Source organism: Trichoderma reesei (assembly GCF_000167675.1).
Source record: "Trichoderma reesei QM6a unplaced genomic scaffold TRIREscaffold_11, whole genome shotgun sequence".
NCBI classification, from domain to species: Eukaryota; Fungi; Ascomycota; class Sordariomycetes; order Hypocreales; family Hypocreaceae; genus Trichoderma; species Trichoderma reesei.
In genome coordinates this window covers 94,129-113,154 of record NW_006711158.1, presented here as the reverse complement: position 1 = coordinate 113,154, position 19,026 = coordinate 94,129, and the positions used below count along the sequence as shown (strand labels likewise).

The following is a 19,026-nucleotide window of genomic DNA, read 5'->3' as shown; positions in this document are numbered from 1 at the left end:
GCAAGGAGAACGAGGAGGGATGTGAGCTGCGCTGAAGAAGGAGTCGGAACTGGTGGGAGTTGGTTCGGGTTCGAGGTCGAGGGTTAGGGGCGGTTTGTAGGAGAAACTTTGGAGGAATGAGGTGGGCTCAAGGCATCATTAGGTAAGTCAGCAAGCTGGATGCTGGCAAGCAGCTGTATAAGTTGGGGGGTTCAAACAGCTGATGGAGGTCTATAGATGCTCAGTCTAGATGGACGTGTCACTATTGTTGAGATGGGCTAAAGTGAATTTCGGGAAGAGAAGCTGGGTCAAAAGGTGAGTGTCCCTTGGATACATGTAGGAATCTCGTGGTTCTGGTCTTATAGCTTCAGGTCCCTTAGTAGACATGAGCACTGCAGAGCCTCGGGTGAGACGCGACGCCCTGACGCGACTTGTTCAGCGATGCGCCTGGGCTGCTGCACCCACTAGAGCGGCGGCCTCTAGTGGACGGTGCCCCCCAAGCTGTAGCGCATCCATATGCACTAGGACGGGGCCAACAGGCCTGCACAGGAGATCTGCACGGAATGCCTCCATGGGTGCTGCTTATCTTATCTGCCGAGCATTGTCCATCCAGTCGCAGTAATACTTGACTCGAAGGTCACTGTGGCAGCTGATGTCGACTTGGTTATAGCTTCGTTTGCGACAACTGCAACAACACCCTCTGCTTCGAGTGAACCTACCTATACACAAGGCCGACGAGCGCATCACTACCGCGCTCGCAATTGCCCCTAAATAGAAGAAACCGCATTCAGCACCATCAAGTCGCATCACATCCAATAAAGGCGCATCCGGGTCGCATTCGCATCCAACAGTCGCACGCACGCACGCACGCAGACCCGGGCGGCCACCCCCATCGCCATGCTGCGCAGGTCGGCGCCATGAACTCGACAACCACTTCCATGGCTGCCCTCAGCCCGTCCATCTCGCGGCGCCCGTCCATCAGCTCGCGCGTCTCCTTTGCCGTGTCCCACGCAGAGCAGGGCGAGGCCGCGGGCCAGGCGCCGAGAGAGGGCCAGATCGAGGAGGAGATTGCCGAAATCAAGCGATATGAGGTGAGCGAGTGTGTGCTTTGCCATGGCCTATTGTATGCACTGATGAGGCTGACGGTTTGCATCGCAGGACTTTACAACGATAGGTGAGAGCGGCTAGGCTTTTGTTTCTGACTCTGGGGATCCCACATCCAAACGTCACCACTGCAATAGAGTACGAACCGGGCTGACGCTCAACGGGACAGACTGGGTACAAGATGCTGCGCGGGAACAGGCACGGCGCAAAGCTCGCAGGAAGCGCACGGCAGGCGTCTACAGGCTCGGCCAGCCCGGCTGGAGATACCGGCTGTGGGAGTCGTACGACGCCGCGCAGGGATGGATCGTCGTCACCATCATCGGCGCGGCCATTGGCCTGAATGCGGCGTTTCTCAACATTGTGACGGAGTGGCTGGCCGATATCAAGACGGGCCATTGCACGACGGCCTTTTATCTGAATGAAAAGTTCTGCTGCTGGGGAGAGGACAATGGTATGCCTATGCTGCCCCCCCCTCGATGGAGAGAGAGCATCTGGAGGGCTGTCACTGACTGTTGTTTGCTAGGCTGCGAGCAATGGCATCGCTGGACAGGCTTTGGGCCCCTCAACTACTTTATCTACTTTGTATTTGCGGTATGCACATGCTTATTGTTCTTGCCGTCATTGAATCATTCTAACTCAGCGATAGACCTTGTTCGCTTGCGTATCGGCGACGCTCGTCAAGTCGTATGCGCCATATGCAGCCGGTTCTGGCATATCGGAGATCAAGTGCATCATTGCCGGCTTCGTCATGAAGGGCTTCCTCGGCTTCTGGACTCTGCTGATCAAGTCCATCTGCCTGCCCCTGGCCATTGCCTCCGGCTTGTCCGTCGGAAAAGAAGGCCCCAGCGTCCACTACGCCGTCTGCACCGGCAACGTCATCTCGAGGCTGTTTGACAAGTACAGGAGGAATGCGGGCAAGACGCGCGAGATCCTCAGTGCCTGCGCCGCCGCGGGTGTCGCCGTCGCCTTTGGAAGCCCCATCGGAGGCGTGCTCTTCTCGCTCGAGGAAATGTCGAGCTACTTTCCGCTCAAGACCATGTGGCGCAGCTATTTCTGCGCCCTGGTGGCCACGGCGGTTCTCTCGACGATGAATCCTTTCCGCACGGGGCAGCTGGTCATGTTCCAGGTCAAGTACGATCGAGACTGGCACTTTTTCGAAATCGTCTTCTACATCATCATCGGCATCTTTGGCGGCCTGTACGGCGCCTTTGTCATGAAGTGGAATCTTCGAGCGCAGGCGTTCCGCAAGAAGTACCTGACAAAGTACGCAGTGCTGGAAGCGACGCTCCTCGCGGCTGGGACCGCCATCATCGCCTATCCCAACGCCTTTCTGAGGATTGACATGACGGAGAGCATGGAGATACTATTTCTCGAGTGCGAGGGGGCAGAGAACTACCATGGGCTGTGCGACAAGGACAAGAGGGCGTGGAACCTCGTGTCGCTCATTCTCGCGACGGTGCTGCGCGTGTTCCTCGTCATCATCTCCTACGGCTGCAAGGTGCCCGCCGGCATCTTTGTGCCCTCCATGGCCATTGGCGCCTCGTTTGGGCGAACCGTCGGCATCATCGTCCAGGCCATACACGAGGCAAACCCGAGCAGCGTCTTCTTCTCCGCCTGCAAACCGGACGAGCCGTGCATCACCCCGGGCACGTACGCCTTCCTCGGCGCGGCGGCAGCCCTGAGCGGCATCATGCACCTCACCCTGACCGTCGTCGTCATCATGTTTGAGCTTACCGGGGCGCTGACGTACATTTTGCCCACCATGATTGTCGTTGGCGTGACCAAAATGGTCAGCGAAATGTTTGGCAAGGGTGGCATCGCCGACCGCATGATTTGGTTCAACGGATTTCCCTTCATCGACAGCAAGGAAGACCACAACTACGGCGTGCCGGTCTCTCACGTCATGCGGAGCTCCGTCGTGTCCCTCCCTGTGAGCGGGCTGACGCTTGCCGACGTCGAGCAGCTGCTGGCCGAGACCAAGTACCAGGGGTTCCCCATTGTGCTGGACGGCAGCTCCAAGACGCTGGTGGGATACATTGGCCGGACGGAGCTGCGGTATGCCGTGGACCGGGCGAAGCGCGAGCGGCCGGTGTCTCCGGATGCAAAGTGCTTCTTCTCGCCCCTTCCGACAACGAACCATGCGCCCATCACGCCCATCACGCCCAACTTTCGCGCAGACGTGACTGCCTCGTCGCCCCTGGACTTTAGTCGCTATGTCGACGCCACGCCCGTGACGGTGCATCCTCGGCTGCCGCTGGAGACGGTCATGGAGCTGTTCCAGAAGATTGGGCCCCGCGTCATCCTGATTGAGTACCACGGCAAGCTCTCCGGCCTGGTGACGGTCAAGGACTGCCTCAAGTACCAGTTCAAGGTGGAGGCGGCCGAGAACCCGAAAGACGACCACCACATCACCGAGGGGCAAGAGCATCTCTGGAGCGCGCTCCGCAGGGTGGGCTTCTGGGTGTCGAACTCGGTGTCGACGGTTTCGCGGGGTCATATCCGGCTCAGCGGGCAGTTTGACGAGGAGCGGCGGGCGGCGAGGCGCAGGGAGGGTATCCTGGATGGGGATGAGGACGGGGTTGATGAGGGGGTTGAGTTGGAAAGGAGATAGAGCACTGTTTTTCAGCATTTGCATAGAGCGGCGCTATATAACAAGTCAGTTCTTTGTTTTGCCTTTTTGCTTTGGTTTGTGTGTTCTTTGCTTGTGTTTGATAATTCTAGATAAAGTGGTATGATACGTGCTATATCATGCTGTTGCTTCTGATCGTCATGATGCCCGCACCCTCAGCTACGCAGCTCGCCCAAATCAGGAACATCCTCATCGCGATACCTCTCCCCAACATCCAAATCCTCATCCAATTCAAGCACGCCGCCGCCGCCACTGACAGGCACAGGAGGAACAGCGTAGTCCTCCGCCGCCGCTACCCATCCGCTTCTTCCATCCTCGCCCTCGCCTTCGCCGTCGCCCTCATCCTTGCGGCCAGCAATGACGCTGCCGGCAACGAGGAGCGATGCGCCGGCCCACCACATCGGGGGCAGGGCCTCGGAGAAGATGACGAGGCCTGTGAAGGCGGTGACGAGGAAGTTTGTGGACGTGTTCATGATGGAGACTTGGGTTGCGGATTTTCCTCTTGCGAGGGCTGTTGTGAAGAGGGACCACATCTGTTTGGTTGGTTTTCCTCATCAGTATGGCTGGGATGGAGAAGGGGGGTTGTGAATGAGATTGGGGAGGGGGGCTTACGATGCCGTTGAAGGTGAGGTTGAGGATGAAGAAGATCTGGTTTTGGTATTTTGGTTAGTTTTTTTTTTTTTTGAAGGGTTGGTTAGGAGCTGATTGTAGGGGAAAGAAGAAGGAGGGGGGGACTTGCGGTGCGGATGATGATTTCGACAATGGAGGAGTGGGATTGGAGGGCGATGGCTTTGGCGATGGCGGTTGATAGCTTTGATGTGAGCTCTGTGGTGGTTCTGTATGAGTGCCGTCTGGGTCAGTAACTGATGTGTACAGCCACACTTTTATCCTTTCATCTTTGATGAGATTGATGATGATGTGGCATGAGAGTGGTATACACCAAGTATAAATACATATATGTATAGACCACTCCTCATTGATTATAAGGCGAGATTGAGAATGGGAGCAAAACGTACAGCTTGGCAAACACGCCGTTAAACGCCGCACAAGCACCGCTCGCCACGGCAAAGAACATCCAATGCTGCCTCCACGAGGGCCCGATCGGAGCGTCCATCTCGGGTTTGGTGTTGTTTTTCGAGGCAGCAGATGAAGAGGGAATGGCAGTGGTGGAAGAGGAGGATTGCTGATGAGGCTGGGCTTGGGAGTCCGGAGAGGTCGGCTTGGTGGCCCGCCGTTTGCGCGCGTCCATTGTGAGTGAGTGAGTGGGAGTATTAGGTATTAGAGGTGTGTTACTGGATTGGGAAAGTTGGCCGTTTTTGGGCGGTGTTTTTTTGGATGGGATTGGGTTTGTTGCTGTGATGGGAAAGGAGGGGACAAAGTGTCAGAGCAAGAAGAGAGAGAGTGACTGCTGAAGTTTCAAAGGGCCAATTGCTTGTTTTGTGTGAGAGAGGTTGAGAATAGGAGGTAGGTAGTAGTGATGCTGAATTCCAATGCCTTGGCTGAGGACATGCTGGAGCAATGAAGGGGTGTGTCCGCTATGCCTAGGGTACATGTACCTACATGTACTGGGCTTCCACCGCCACAGTAGCGCGCTCTGCTGTGGCTCCAGGGCACCTACTAAGGGGAACAGACCCGTCACAAGGGCATCACATGCGGTCAAGTCCATATTACGCGTGTGTCGAGAACAAAGACGTGATTCCCATGTGCATTATCGCCTCGTCTATCCCATCTGTGGCTCAAAAGGCCCAATTGACAATATCTGATGTCGGTATAAAATGAAGATCAAGCACCAGGCCTTGTTCGTGTAGCCGTAATCCCAAAACGCCGTGAATCGCCCCGTTCCGTTGCCGATATTGATGCTTGTTTGCCCCTCTCCCCCTCCCTCCCCGTCTTCCATTCTTGCTTGATATCCCCTCAATGTCCAGTGATAAAGAAACCCAAACTCCAAATCAATCAATCAAAGACAGCCCTCTTGCCGCGCTCTACTGTCCCTCGCCCGGTCTCTTTGCATTGCAGCTAACAATCTTGACCTTGTCCGCCTGCACAGAGACGCTGCCGTTGTCCATCTTGAACGTGACGTTTTTGATGAGGAACGTCCATACTTCGTCGCAGAATCGATATGTATCCAGGCTTCCCTGCAGATTCACACCACTCGTCAGCCCCTCTTGCATCTCCAACTCACACATACAGTCGGTCGAGAGTCGTTACCTTGAACTGGAGCCGGCTCTTGACATTCTTCTGCAGCGCCTCGGTGATGGCCTGGTCAAAGTTGCTCAGGATCTTCATGGCCAGCTGCGGGTGGATGCGCTCCTCGCTGATGAGATCGTCCAGCGTGTCCGTCAGGGCGAGGCCGATGCTGCGCGCGCGCACGAGGTTAGCGACCAGACACGGGGCGTCTTATGTTGCCAGCAGCCAGCAGCGACATAAGTCGTGGCTTTGGGGGGAGGGGCGCAGTTTACCTGCTCCTGCGGTAGAGCTCGTAGAAGGACTGCGCGCCGCTTGCCATGGTGAAGCAGCGTATCGAGGTAGGGCGACGGTTCTTTGGCGGCGATTTGGTGTTGAGAAAGTAGAGGCTCCAGGAAGTGATGATGTTTGGGGAGAGCCTTGACTGCTGACAGATGAATGGGTAGAGGTGATGTTACAGGCAGCCTTGACGCTAAGCCACCTGCAGCCTCCAGCGCAGTGACCGTAGCGACTCCAGTGCTGGACACATTCAGTAACGGCGCTATATTAACAGTGACCTGGAGTGTAAATCAGCCTCCGAAGGGCGATGACTCAGCAGCAAAGGGGAGGGATGCTCGTCATGTGACGTCGGCCACTGTCGCGCCTCTATGCTCCGAGAGCGAGAGCTCAACCACCTGTAAAGCCAAAGCCAAGAGACAACCTCTGGAAAGCTTCCCGCTCAGCAAACAGAGACGACGAACGACGAGCCGCCAGCGCTGATCTGCTGCTTCGACCACCGGCTTATACAGGAGAAGAACCAGCATTCGAGCAGACACAATGAGTCTCAAGTACGGCGTCGGAGGAATCGGGTCGTTTCTGACCGTCGTGGGAGCTTGTATGTGTTTCAACCTACCGTCATCTTGGCCCATCACCACCTTTTGTCGTCATCGGCATCACCATGGCCAACTTGCTCGACCATGCGACTTCACTCCCATGCCACAAACTTGCAATAGCACCTACATGATGCATCTACTCAGATGAACACTGACATCTCTCCGCAGACATGCTCTTCACCGGCAGCGGCGAGTCCTTCAACGTCGGCGCCTTCCTCGAGTCCGTCTCGCCATACGCCTGGGCCAGTCTCGGCATTTCCCTCTGCATCGGCCTGTCCGTCGTCGGCGCCGCCTGGGGCATCTTCATCACGGGCTCGTCCATCCTCGGCGCCGGCGTCCGCGCCCCGCGCATCCGCACCAAGAACCTCATCTCCATCATCTTCTGCGAGGTCGTCGCCATCTACGGCGTCATCATGGCCATTGTCTTCTCTTCAAAGGTCGACTCCGTGCGCGGCGCCGAGCTGTTCTCCGCGGACACGTACTTTACGGGCTATGCCCTCTTCTGGGCCGGGTTGACGGTCGGCGCGTGTAATCTCGTCTGCGGCGTGGCGGTGGGCATCAATGGGAGTGGTGCGGCGTTGGCTGATGCGGCGGATGCGTCTCTGTAGGTGGATTTCTTTGCGGGCCGTTGGCTGGGATATCCGTTGTTTTTTTCTTGGGGGTGCTGTGTGCTAACCAAGTTGTGTTGATGCGCAGGTTCGTCAAGATTCTCGTCATTGAGATTTTCAGCTCCGTCCTGGGTCTCTTTGGTCTCATTGTCGGCCTCCTGGTCTCTGAAAAGGCACCTGCTTTTGGCGCCAAGTCTTCTTGAGCACTCGAACACGCACACAAGAGGGACTTTTCGAAAAGGCACTCAAGATTCGCAGTCCTGTATCGCCTCCCCGCCTCCCTGTTTGTCCCTCCCCCTCCACCTTGTGATGGGAAGAAATTGAAACCGACATATGCATTGCAACGATAATTTTGGTTGGGCGTTTGGAAGATTGGGCTGTAGACGATGTTTATTCTATTTTCATCTTTTCTTCTTCTTTGTTCCTCCAGTCTGAAGCTGTATGACTAGCCCCCGTGTACACTAGCCAGAGAAGCAGCTGCTGATGCTCTAATGGAAAGCATCTTCTTTATTCAGGAGGCATGGCTGGCTTTGAGACACAAAGTATCAATGAGACCACCTCCAGTTACCCCTTCCCCCTTTACGGCAGTCTTCACACGGGCCAAGTGCTCACTTATCATAGCATTTCATTGCTTTTTTTCTCCTTGTAGTAACATATGTGCTGAACCACGTTGTAATTGATGAAATGAACTAGGCCACTACCCACTGCGTATAGAACTCATCAGCAAAGCCTCTACCCTCGACCCCTTGTCCAGCTTCCCGCTCCCACCAGGCAAGCAGAGCAGCGCATTCGCCGACCTCAAACTGCCCACCTTGGAGCTCCGCTGTCCGCCGGTGCTGCTCGCCGTCAGCAGCCCATCCTGACCGATGCTGACGACGACACGATGGAACTCTGGTCGGCGATCGAGGCCAAAGTCGTGGGCCAGCGTGACGGGCACCTTGGGCAGGCCGACGGGGGCGACGCCCGACTGCTTGTGCAGTGACGGCAGGACGAAGAGGTGGAAGGTGACGAGGGCGGAGGCCGGGTTGCCGGGCAGCGAGAAGACGACCTTGTCGAGGCGCCGGCCGGCGTTGTCCTTGACGGGGACGGTGGCAAACGTCGTCGGCTTGCCGGGCTTCATGGCGACGCGGCCAAAGTGGATGGTGCCGCCGAGGGCGCGCTCGATGGTGGGCTTGAGCAGGTCCAGCTCGCCCATGGACACGCCGCCCGTGGTGACGAGCACGTCGGCGTCCCGGAGCCCGGCCCGCAGCGTCTCCTCGAGCGTGCCGGGCTTGTCGCTGGCGATGCCCAGGTCCACGACGGGGAAACCCCATTCGCGCGCCGCGGCCATGAGCGTCACGCGGTTCGTGTCGCGCACCTCGCCCAGCTTGAGCCCGCCGGGGCGGTCGTGCTCGATAATCTCGTCGCCCGTCGACAGGATGCCGATGACGGGGCGCCGGTACACGCGGGCCTCTGCCGCGCCGACCGCCGCCAGGAGCCCGATCTCGCCGCCGACGCCCGAGATCTGCTCGCCTTGCTTGAGGATCACGGCGCCCTGGGCGATGTCGCTGCCGACTTCGCGCACGTTGGCGCCGTCCGTGACGCCCTCGGCCTGGATCTCGACCTCCTTTTCCTCCTTGCCGTCGTCCGTCATGGTCTTGAGCGTCGTGTCTTCCACCATGATGACGGCCGTGGCGCCCGGTGGAAGGGGCGCGCCTGTCGTTATCCTGGCGACCTCTCCCTCCTTCAGGGGCGGCAGCTCTCCCGGTGCGGCGTGGGAGACGCCGGCGACGGGGAAGACGCCCTTGACCTTGCCGTCCTTGGGCACGACGACGGCGTATCCATCGACGATGCTGGCCCGGAATGCCGGCACGTTCTCCCTCGCCTGGACATCTTCGGCTAGCACCAGCCCGACAATGTTCTCGTCGACCTTGACGGTCTCTGCCTGCGGGCCTGGCGTGTGCTCGGAGATCAAGGCGAGGGCGTCGTCCACGGATATCATGGGATAGGGAGATTCGCGGTATCGCCGCGTGGGACCCAGGCTGATGTCATTGGATAGATGAGTTGTGCTCGTAGAGCCAGGAGTGGTGAATCTCTGAAGGCTTGCGTGGCCGTGGCTCTGACCGGGACCGTGGCTGTGGCTGTGAGAATGTCCGTGGTGGTGATGGTGATGGTGTGCCTGGGCGGATGCCGGTGTTTGTGCTGATGCTTGAGACGGGGACCGTTCAATGCCGGCGTCTGCCTCGAGCTTCTTGACGCCGCCGGCATGCAGGGCTCTCGAGTTTGAGCCTGCTGCTTGGAGGCAGGCATGGGGCAGCGTCTTGATGATGGCCTGGAGGTTCTCCCTGGCCCCTTTGGGCGAGCCGGGCAGGGTGACGATGACCGTCTTGTTCCTGACGCCAGCAGTGGGACGAGACATCATGGCGACTTGATAAACATGGTTTAGTTAGCTTGGTGAGATGCCGTCCGAGTGGGTGAGTTGACTTACACGGCGTTATCGCGAGTGAGGCAGACAGCATGGCGTGGATCAGGCCCGGAGCCGTCTTGTGTATCATTGGAGCAACGGCCTTGAGAATTGTCTCAGTCAGTGTATGGACATTAACATCGTGACAACGAAATAAATGCAAGCTCACCTCTGGCGTGACATCAGCGACTGAGAAGCCGGTGCCGCCGGTGGTGACGATGAGGTTGACGGCATCCGGCCCGTCGGTCCAGGGCATGATGCTCCTTTGGATGTCCAGGACATTGTCCGAGACGATGCGCTCGTCGACAACGTCCCAGCGGCCGCCGCCGTCCTGCGTCAGCACCTCCCGGAGGACCGTGGCGGAGGCATCGGCCGAGGGATCGCGCGCGGCTGTGGTTGAGACGATGAGGATTGCGGCCTTGAACGGGCCGTCCATGGTAGGCGGTTGTTTGGGAGTTCAATCTCGAGTCCTTTAGAACTGATGGAATTCGAGATATGGCATCGATATCTGGTCTCGAGATGTGCCACCCTGATGGAGGATGTCAATAAGTGAAGAGATATAAATGAGTGTTGGGCTCTTGTTGGAGCAGCCCAAGACTGGAAGAAGCATGTGCTAATTCGAAGATACTACTTGGAAGATGAATGGCAGATGGGCAGCTCGGCCGTGTTAGTGCCAGCCTCCTTGTAGCGAATGCTTCACCAGCTACTACCAGGTACATGTATGTACTTACATGTAGGTAGGTACTTACATGTACTGGCTCAGCCTTGTCCTGAACGAGGAAGAACCTTGAAGCCGTCAGGCAAAGATATACCTCCCAGCCTAGCTGCTGTGCAAATGTGCGTCAAGATGCAGGAAAAAGGGACATGTAGCATCCATCAATGCGGAGGATTTCACGGGTGCACAATACATGTAAGAACCGGCCACTTGATGACCCCCGAAGCAATCAATGGAACATGAACACCTCATGGATCCAAGCCCCAGCCGTCCACTAAGAAGAGCCCGCTGCAGCAGCCGCCAGGGTTACATGTAGTCTGGTGCTCGATAAGCCTCCAGTGCTCCCAGGCGCTGATCTGCAGCGCCAGTTACAGCGGATACCACGCTGTAATACCCCCGAGACCCGAGTGGGCGCGCCATGGGCTTTTTTTCGGCTTTGACGCCGTCGAACTGGATCTCATCTCCATTCCATGTTTGTCCTCCAGAACTGCCGTTTTGCATCACGGAACCCTTGCACGAATCCCCCCATCTCGTCTCTTGTTGAGCTCCCTTGCGCCTATATTCTCTTGCCTTCCACTGGGGCCTCGGCATTTCACGCTCTGCCGAGTTTCTCTTCTTTGTATTCTTCTTGCCTCTGCCGCCGAATCTGACGGATCTCGCTGAAATCGCTGCCAATGGTGCGCATCAAGGAGCGATACCTGCTGGTCAACATCATCTACCCTCCCGATGCCGCAACCTCCAAGGCCCGTGTGCCCGGTCTGGTCGCCCAGCATCAGCCGACCGTGGCCAAGTTGACGCCGCAGGCTCTGGTGAGGGCCATCAAGGCCGAGGTGGCGGAGCTGTATGGCGATTTTGGCGCCGGAGCTCTCGAGGGCAATCTTTCAGGTGAGTCTTGGGTGGTTCATTGGAGGAGTCAAAGCGAGAGAGGAGAGAAAATTGGGGTTTCTGACATTGTATTCTAGTCAAATACCTCTCTTTGGCCACCTCAACGTTCATCCTCAGGTGCAACAGGGCTCACTATCAGCTGCTCTGGTCCGCATTGACCTTCATGGACCGCGTCCCCGTCAAGGACGGCCGGCCCTGCATCTTCCGCGTTGTCCGTGTCAGCGGCACCATCCGCAAGATTGAGGAGGTTGCCGTCGAGCGGGCCCGGAAGCTCATCCTGGCCGCCAAGGCAGAGGCCAGCTCTCATCCGCAGTCTTTACTGTCCGTGGACATTTTAGGCAAAGACGACGCCATGCTGGATGTCATGGACAATGCCATGAGCGACGAGGACATGGAAGACGGCAGATGACGCAGCAGTTTGGCCGATTTAATGATTCTTCATTACTTGTTCTTTCTAATTACCCGGACACCGCTGTCCTCCGGTACCGTCATATCGCCAAAGTCAGGGTCAAATTCTGCCTCCGATGTGGCAGGGGCTGCTGGTTGTGCCTCGTCCACATCCATCCCGTTGGCCTCCGCCATCCTCCTGCGCTCCTCTTCCTCGGCTTCTTGCTCCATACGGTCGTACTCTTCCTTGTGGTCGATCCACCGCTCCTGGACGTCTTGCACATCGAGCATCGACGCTTCGTTTCTCATGGCGACGGCCCATACCGTGTCATTGGCGCCTTCAGCGCCTCCGAATACATAGCCTCCTGCGCGGTCAATCACGCGGAGAAGATGCATCATGCTCTTCTTATTCTCAACGGCCAGCACTTCATACCGCACTAAGCCGTAGCTCTCTATCATCTTTGCTATCGCTTCGTGCAGTCGGCCGAATTTCTCGTTGCGCATCCCAGGGGACTCGGCCTCAAGGTACGGCGTTAGGTATGTGAGATCGTCGACGTCGGTGTAGTACTCCAAGTTGAAGGGCAGCTCGTCGTACGATGCTACCTTGTCGATCTTGGTGAGCACATTGACGTGTGGCATGTCCATCTGGATCATGGCTCGGAGCGAGAGGAGGACGTTGGATACATAGAGGGATGGCTGGGTAAGGCAATAGCTATCCGTGAGATGTACGCAGACAAACTAGCACAAGACAGTCAGCAAGCAATTCTCATGTCGGTTGCTTCCCACAGGGCAAACTGACTCTGAATTTAAGAGTCTTTTGGAGCTTGTAAAAGATGTTTCGTAATGAGTTGTGATGCGTGTAGAGCTCGACCTGGCCGGGACAGTCGAACAGGAAGTAGTCTTCCCCAAGCTCTTTCAGGCCTTCCTCCAGCCATTCGAAATTGTTCTCGAGCTCTTCGAGAGCATATAGAATACCGCCGTTTGGCCCCAAGCGGTCTTCGCGCATAACGTCCTCCAGCTTAACCAGGTCGCGGATATCGAGAGCGCAAGGGTAGTTTGTGTGGTCGTTGGCGGGATCGAGGTTCACGACGGAGCACGCGCGCCCAATGGCGCCCATGAACTGGTGCACTGAAGAGATACAGAGAGGGCCATGTCAACACCAATGCCCGTGTCTATTGTTCTACTTGGTTGGGAGCAAGCACAGGGACCTTGACGTACTGCCATCGCAGTAGGTACTCTTGCCCGAGCCGGGGCTACCGAGTACTAGCTGCGCAAAGGGCATCTGGGTTCAGAGGCTCTGGTTCTGTTGGGTCTGTTTCACATGATCAGTTCCGACCGGAGTTTGATCCGAGGTCTTGAGTCGGGAGTTGAGGAGGAGAGAAAAGCTAGAGTGGGCTGTCGCAGAGGAAATGACGATACCTACGGTAATTGACTTTGAAGCTCTCTCACGTGCGCTCCGGCGATCAGCCCTGTCAATATTGGAACTTTGATTGTGCGTAGGTGCTTTTAAGATGGAATAAAAGGAGTTGTAAAGAATGGGATTCGCCGTTTTTGCTAGGGAAAATCTGCTTCTTGATGCATATGTTCACCTATTCCATCGCATTCTTATCGAAGCTTCTGTAGAGGTTGTGGTTATGTCATCTCAAATTCGGCGAGCTGCGAAAAAAACTGGTGGGGGTGGTGGGGGTGCTTATGCCGGCAGAATCCCGGCCACAGAGCTAAGCTCCATGGTCAAAAACCACATGAAAATTAATCACGAGCTGCCCTCTTTTTCTCTTTCTCTTCTCTCTTCCCCCATCCTTATAAAAGCTCTCAACCTCTCTTTCCGGCGCCGCTTTGCCGCCCCCAACGGCTGCCATTTCTCGCTCTGCAGAATGCTGGGCAATAATGTGCAGCACCATCTCCAACCATGGCATCTGACGTGTCAAATGCTGCTCGGTTGGCTGGGGGCCTCTCCAGCAGCGTCTCCCACGCCATGGACTCGGCGTCCAGCTCGCTCCCCGTGAGCTACGCGACAGTGGAAGCTGCCCATGCCTCGCCCGGCTGGCTGGGCCTCATCGGGTGGCTTCTCCTCGGCACCATCAACTTCACCACCACGGTCCTGTACTGGATCATCCGCACGGTGACCATCACCTTGCCAACCTTCCTGTACACGCTCTTCTCCGCGAGCTGGACAGTGACTATGAATGCCACCACGCTGTATGCTGCCAGTCCCTTGGTTGTCCCGGGCCACTCAAGACTCACAGCCTTCCTAGCATGTTCATCGTCGTGGCCATCGTGTCGGCGGTCAGCTGGGTCGTCAGGTATCGCATCCTGAACATGTACTCGAGACTGCCTCCTGAGCCCCAGCGCAAGGAGCCCGAGATCGACTTGTTCCCCGACACTCACGAAGGTGGCATCAAGTCCGGCCTGTCCAACTATCTGGACGAGTTCCTGAGCGCGATCAAGATCTTCGGCTACCTCGAACGATCCGTGTTCCACGAGCTGACCCGCAGTATGCAGACTAGAAAGCTTATTGCCGGGGAGACCATCAACCTGGAAGCAGAAAAGGGCTTCTGCATTGTCGTTGACGGTCTCGTGGAGATCTTTGTCAAGTCGGGGCGGAATTTTCGAGCGCCTGTCAGAAGCGGGTCGCGAAACGACCTCTTCGATTCTTCCTCGGACGAAGACAATCTGCCTGGTCAGCAAAAGTATCAGCTGCTGACAGAAGTCCGCAATGGAGCGCCAATGTCGTCGCTCTTCTCCATCATGTCTTTGTTCACAGAGGATGTGAAGCTCAAGAGGCACGACGAAGACTCTCCTCTTGCGGCGGGCGCGAGTCGGCATGCGCGAAGCGACTCTGTAAAGGAGTCTGCCGCGAAGGTGTCTCATGGCCCGACGTCGATGCCAAGCACGCCGCATCTTGACGCCAACGTGGAGCGTCCAAGCGTCCGGTATGGTGATGCCCTCTTGTCAGACGGAGCGAGTACTCCTCAGATACCGCCCATATCCCTTGACCCTGCTCTGAGCTTTCAGGCGGGCAAACAGAGAGCGGGGCTTCACAGCAGGTCAATGTCAGCCTCGGCACACCCTGACATTATAGCAAGGGCAACGGTTGATACGACCATCGCAATCATCCCTGCGAGTGCCTTTCGGAGGCTGATCAAGATCTACCCCAAAGCCACGGCACACATTGTCCATGTGATCCTTTCTCGGTTCCAGAGAGTCACGCTCGCACAGGCGTTCAACTATCTCGGCTTGACAGCTGAGGTGCTTCAGACCGAGAAGGACATGGTCAAGTTCACCATGTGCCAGCTCCCCAACATCCTTCGCGGAGATGCCCTCACTCGGCTGAAAGAAAAGTTCAATCGCGAGCGGGAGCGCATTGGCGAAGATCAAGAGACCAAAGGGATTGCTCTGCACAACTCGGCGGCTAACAGGCGCCGTCGGTCGAGCGCGGCTCTCCGCAAGGACCTGGTCATGCAAGCCATTGCTAAGAATCGATCTGCGTCGTCCACAATCAACAATGCCGCTTCTGCGCGCGATCTCCGCTTGGCTCGCGGTCTCAACCCTGGAGATCTCCTGTCAGGCGCACAGCCCAATCGGCCACACAACAAGAGCCCTTATCCGGGAAGCCTCGTTCGATCTCCAGCATACATGGGCACAGAGGACAGTGGGCCTTTCAGTCCCCTGACGCAAAAGACGTTCAACCCCTTTGACTCTGGAAGGCACGCTCGCATCTCAACGGATCGTGACTCAGTGGACGAGGATAACCTCTTCAGGGTGTCCATCCTCGAATGCGTCTTCAAGGCCCTTGGCCTAGATGCGGGCGGAACGTCATCGAGAGACGTCGACTCGGTAGAAGGATCACCGAGGCTGACGGGATCTCCCCGGTTGATTTCTACAGACCGACGTTCAAAGACGCTGTACACGAGCAATGCGTTCGGGTTCATTGGCCCGTACGACGGCTCCATTGATGGAGAGACTGAATCATTGGCCTCCAATGGCCTGGCTGCTCATACTCCGCCGAATGCCCATGCCTTGGCCCACGACATGATGGATGAGGTTGAGATCGTCTTCTTCCCCAAGGGGTCGGTGCTCGTGGAGCAAGGGGAGCGCAGCCCCGGCCTCTACTATGTTGTTGACGGCTTTCTCGACATTGGCACCACGGTTACGGATGGCGTCCAAAACATCTTCCAAAAGTCCGGCCCCGCGTCCTTTAGCGCAGAGTCGCTCCATGCGGACCATCGGTTCGAGAGCCCTGGCTCCAAGGCTTCAGTGCATGGCACACCGCATTCCTCACAGCCAGACCAAAACCGTCGCCGAAGCGTGGCTCTCATCAAACCAGGAGGATTGGCCGGATACATCGGGAGCGTCTCGTCGTACAGATCGTTCATTGATGTGGTGGCCAAGACGGACGTGTATGTGGGATTCCTTCCGAGAGCTTCTCTGGAAAGAATCGTCGACCGCTATCCCATCATTCTCTTGACCATGGCAAAGAGGCTTACGCACATCTTGCCTCGGCTCATCCTGCACATTGACTTTGCTCTTGAATGGGTCCAGGTCAATGCTGGTCAAGTCATTTTCCATGACAATGATGAAAGTGACGCCATCTATATTGTCCTCAACGGGCGTCTTCGCCTTGTCGAGGACAGGCAGGATGGTGGAGTATCTGCACGAGCCGAGTTTGGACAAGGCGAGAGCATCGGTGAGCTCGAGGTGCTGACAGAAACCGCGCGTTCTGGGACCCTGCACGCCATTCGAGACACCGAGCTCGTCAAGTTTCCTCGCACCCTGTTCAACAGCCTCGCCCAGGAGCATCCCAACATCACCATCAAGATCTCCAAGATTATTGCCTCGAGGATGAGAGCAGCGGTGGACGACTCTACCAAGTACGTTGCAAAGGAAGCAGGCTCGGGAGCTGTGACCAACCAGCGCAAGTCAACCTTGAACATCCGGACAGTGGCCATCCTCCCGGTCACCGCAGGGGTTCCCGTCGTCGAATTCGGGCACCGTCTTATGAATGCGCTCGCCCAGGTCGGGCCCCAGAACGGTGCAACGTCGCTCAACCAGTCTGGTATTTTGAACCATCTGGGAAAGCATGCGTTCAACAAGATGGGCAAGCTCAAGTTGTCGCAATATCTCGCCGACTTGGAAGAGAAGTACGGCTTGGTGGTCTACGTGGCAGGTAAGCTCTTTGATCTCCTTTTTTTCATTTGCTGTTTGCTCTTGGTCTTCAAGATCCTCTTGCTCTTATGATGACAAACTTTCACACCGGAGACACGTCTCTGACGGCTATGTTAACTCTAATTTTTTCCTGATTGCATGACTTTATAAATCACTTCGTTTACCTTCACTCTTGTATGGATGCGCAGGCTAACATGAGTGGTGAAAAGATACCAATGTCAACTCACCGTGGACGCAAACGTGCATCACGCAAGCTGACAGTATCCTGTTGGTGGGTTTGGCTGAGGGCTCTCCGGCCATTGGGGAATACGAGCGGTTTATGCTTGGGATGAAGTCCACAGCACGCAAGACTCTGGTTCTCCTCCACACCGAACGGTTCTCACGACCTGGCCTCACTCGGTCGTGGCTGCGAAATCGCATGTGGATCAATGGCGGCCATTACCATATCCAGATGCCGTACAGAACAGACGCAATGCCTGTGCATCCACCGTCAAAGAAACTGGGCCAGGCTCTCAAGGAACGCGTGCAAGTGCTACAGGCCGAGATTCAGAAGTATACATCGAGGAACGTGCACCATACTCAATACTACTCGCCTGACACGCCGTTCAAGGGGGATTTCCATCGCCTCGCTCGCCGTCTTTGCGGAAAGTCTATTGGACTCGTCCTCGGCGGCGGCGGAGCACGAGGCATCAGCCAGATCGGCATCATCCGAGCGATGGAAGAGGCCGGCATTCCGGTGGACATTGTCGGCGGAACCTCGATTGGAGCCTTTGTCGGTGCGCTTTACGCCCGGCATGCAGACGTTGTGCCCATGTTTGGCTTCGCAAAGAAGTTTGCGGGCCGCATGGCCAGTCTCTGGCGATTTGCGCTGGATCTCACATATCCCTCTGCGTCTTATACGACGGGCCACGAGTTCAATCGAGGCATCTTCAAGACTTTTGGGAATACGCAGATTGAGGACTTTTGGCTCGAGTACTACTGCAACACGACCAACATCAGCAAGAGCCGGGCCGAGTTTCACACGAGCGGCTACGCGTGGCGATACATTCGAGCATCGATGTCGTTGGCCGGCTTGTTGCCTCCGCTGTGCGACGAAGGCAGCATGCTGCTTGACGGAGGCTACGTGGACAATCTGACGGTTTCGCACATGAAGGACCTGGGCGTAGACGTGATTTTTGCCATAGACGTGGGAGCGCTGGATGACGATACGCCGCAGACGTACGGAGACTCGTTGTCCGGGTTCTGGGCGTTCTTCAACCGGTGGAATCCCTTCTCGACACACCCCAACCCGCCGACGCTGGCGGAGATTCAGGGCAGGCTGGCGTACGTGTCGAGCGTGGATGCGCTGGAGCGAGCAAAGACCATGCCGGGGTGCATTTACATGCGGCCGCCTGTCGACGGGTATGGGACGCTCGACTTTGGCAAGTTTGACGAGATTTACAAGATGGGATACGAGTTTGGGCGCGAGTTCTTCCAGAAGCTCAAGGAGGAGAACAAGCTGCCTCTGACGGAAGAGACGGAGGCGAAGAAGGCATTGCGGAGGACAACGGCACCTAGACGAGCCAGCATATAGACTCGACACGAATAGAGAGCGTTGGTTGTGTTTTGCAATTTCGAGGAAGTTTCTGATCTTGTTGCTCACCTAAACTTACAGCCAAGGTGACACAGACGTGCCATGACGAAAGTTGACGATGCTCGATTGTTTGGAGATTCGTCTGGGTTGTTAGTGTCAGGTTTTCTGCGTGCGCCGATCGCGAGAAAATGCAGGGATTCTTGGTTTCCTTTTTTGCCGGTTGGCTGCAGCGAGTGGGAACCTGAGCTCGTGACACTTGTGACATCATTTCCGGGGTCCAGGGCAAACAAATCTCGATTTGAGGCGAAAGAGAAGTTGGTTGTTATTTTCCTACTGGGTGGGAAGATTGTGAAGGTGGAATGACGCGGCGAAAGAGGCGGTTTTGGTTATAAAGGGGGGGTGATGAGGACGACTTTTTACCAGTTATAATATCATTGGGATGATGACCATATAGAGATTGTCTACAAATCATCTACAACTA

General features: G+C 56.4%; 8 protein-coding genes across 8 annotated transcripts; 4 read left to right on the top strand and 4 right to left on the bottom strand.

Annotated features, from left to right (window-relative positions):
• Positions 1 to 917: 917 nt before the first annotated feature.
• Positions 918 to 3,694, top strand: TRIREDRAFT_108069 (uncharacterized protein; the record flags this gene model as incomplete). Its single annotated transcript, XM_006966017.1, has 5 exons — positions 918 to 1,070; positions 1,138 to 1,153; positions 1,253 to 1,534; positions 1,607 to 1,674; positions 1,766 to 3,694. The coding sequence occupies 5 exons, from the start codon at positions 918 to 920 to the stop codon at positions 3,692 to 3,694; spliced, it is 2,448 nt and encodes an 815-aa protein (XP_006966079.1).
• Positions 3,695 to 4,050: 356 nt separating this feature from the next.
• On the bottom strand, positions 4,051 to 4,898 carry TRIREDRAFT_42326 (uncharacterized protein; the record flags this gene model as incomplete). The annotated part of the gene is made up of 4 exons (XM_006965885.1): positions 4,051 to 4,245; positions 4,325 to 4,360; positions 4,473 to 4,548; positions 4,729 to 4,898. Coding segments are annotated over 4 exons (477 nt in total), but the record flags the coding sequence as incomplete, so codon positions are not given.
• A 765-nt stretch (positions 4,899 to 5,663) lies between these two features.
• Positions 5,664 to 6,284, bottom strand: tf2a (transcription initiation factor TFIIA, small subunit). The gene is made up of 3 exons (XM_006965903.1): positions 6,172 to 6,284; positions 5,921 to 6,068; positions 5,664 to 5,847 (listed from the first exon to the last, which is right to left on the bottom strand). Exons 1-3 carry the CDS (start codon positions 6,216 to 6,218, stop codon positions 5,695 to 5,697), a joined length of 348 nt encoding a protein of 115 aa, XP_006965965.1. The 5' UTR covers positions 6,219 to 6,284; the 3' UTR covers positions 5,664 to 5,694.
• A 428-nt stretch (positions 6,285 to 6,712) lies between these two features.
• Positions 6,713 to 7,579, top strand: TRIREDRAFT_4196 (uncharacterized protein; the record flags this gene model as incomplete). Its single annotated transcript, XM_006965838.1, has 3 exons — positions 6,713 to 6,770; positions 6,937 to 7,372; positions 7,465 to 7,579. 3 exons carry the CDS (start codon positions 6,713 to 6,715, stop codon positions 7,577 to 7,579), a joined length of 609 nt encoding a protein of 202 aa, XP_006965900.1.
• Positions 7,580 to 8,073: 494 nt separating this feature from the next.
• On the bottom strand, positions 8,074 to 10,276 carry TRIREDRAFT_78561 (uncharacterized protein; the record flags this gene model as incomplete). The annotated part of the gene is made up of 4 exons (XM_006965902.1): positions 9,989 to 10,276; positions 9,844 to 9,922; positions 9,578 to 9,782; positions 8,074 to 9,448 (listed from the first exon to the last, which is right to left on the bottom strand). Exons 1-4 carry the CDS (start codon positions 10,253 to 10,255, stop codon positions 8,074 to 8,076), a joined length of 1,926 nt encoding a protein of 641 aa, XP_006965964.1. The 5' UTR covers positions 10,256 to 10,276.
• A 932-nt stretch (positions 10,277 to 11,208) lies between these two features.
• TRIREDRAFT_62914 (uncharacterized protein) lies at positions 11,209 to 11,828 on the top strand (the record flags this gene model as incomplete). Its single annotated transcript, XM_006966016.1, has 2 exons — positions 11,209 to 11,419; positions 11,497 to 11,828. 2 exons carry the CDS (start codon positions 11,209 to 11,211, stop codon positions 11,826 to 11,828), a joined length of 543 nt encoding a protein of 180 aa, XP_006966078.1.
• Positions 11,829 to 11,860: 32 nt separating this feature from the next.
• TRIREDRAFT_78560 (uncharacterized protein) lies at positions 11,861 to 13,372 on the bottom strand (the record flags this gene model as incomplete). The annotated part of the gene is made up of 4 exons (XM_006965901.1): positions 13,230 to 13,372; positions 13,025 to 13,118; positions 12,606 to 12,934; positions 11,861 to 12,544 (listed from the first exon to the last, which is right to left on the bottom strand). Exons 2-4 carry the CDS (start codon positions 13,086 to 13,088, stop codon positions 11,861 to 11,863), a joined length of 1,077 nt encoding a protein of 358 aa, XP_006965963.1. The 5' UTR covers positions 13,089 to 13,118; positions 13,230 to 13,372.
• A 409-nt stretch (positions 13,373 to 13,781) lies between these two features.
• Positions 13,782 to 18,545, top strand: TRIREDRAFT_78555 (uncharacterized protein; the record flags this gene model as incomplete). The annotated part of the gene is made up of 3 exons (XM_006966015.1): positions 13,782 to 14,005; positions 14,062 to 16,973; positions 17,182 to 18,545. 3 exons carry the CDS (start codon positions 13,782 to 13,784, stop codon positions 18,543 to 18,545), a joined length of 4,500 nt encoding a protein of 1,499 aa, XP_006966077.1.
• Positions 18,546 to 19,026: the final 481 nt, after the last annotated feature.

Coding starts and splice junctions, on each gene's coding strand:
- tf2a (XM_006965903.1), bottom strand. CDS start 6,218: ATGGCAAGCGGCGCGCAGTCCTTCTACGAGCTCTACCGCAGGAGCAG. Junction 6,069..6,171: donor GAGCTCTACCGCAGGAGCAG/GTAAACTGCGCC, acceptor GCGCGCGCGCAG/CATCGGCCTCGCCCTGACGG. Junction 5,848..5,920: donor AGAGCCGGCTCCAGTTCAAG/GTAACGACTCTC, acceptor GTGAATCTGCAG/GGAAGCCTGGATACATATCG.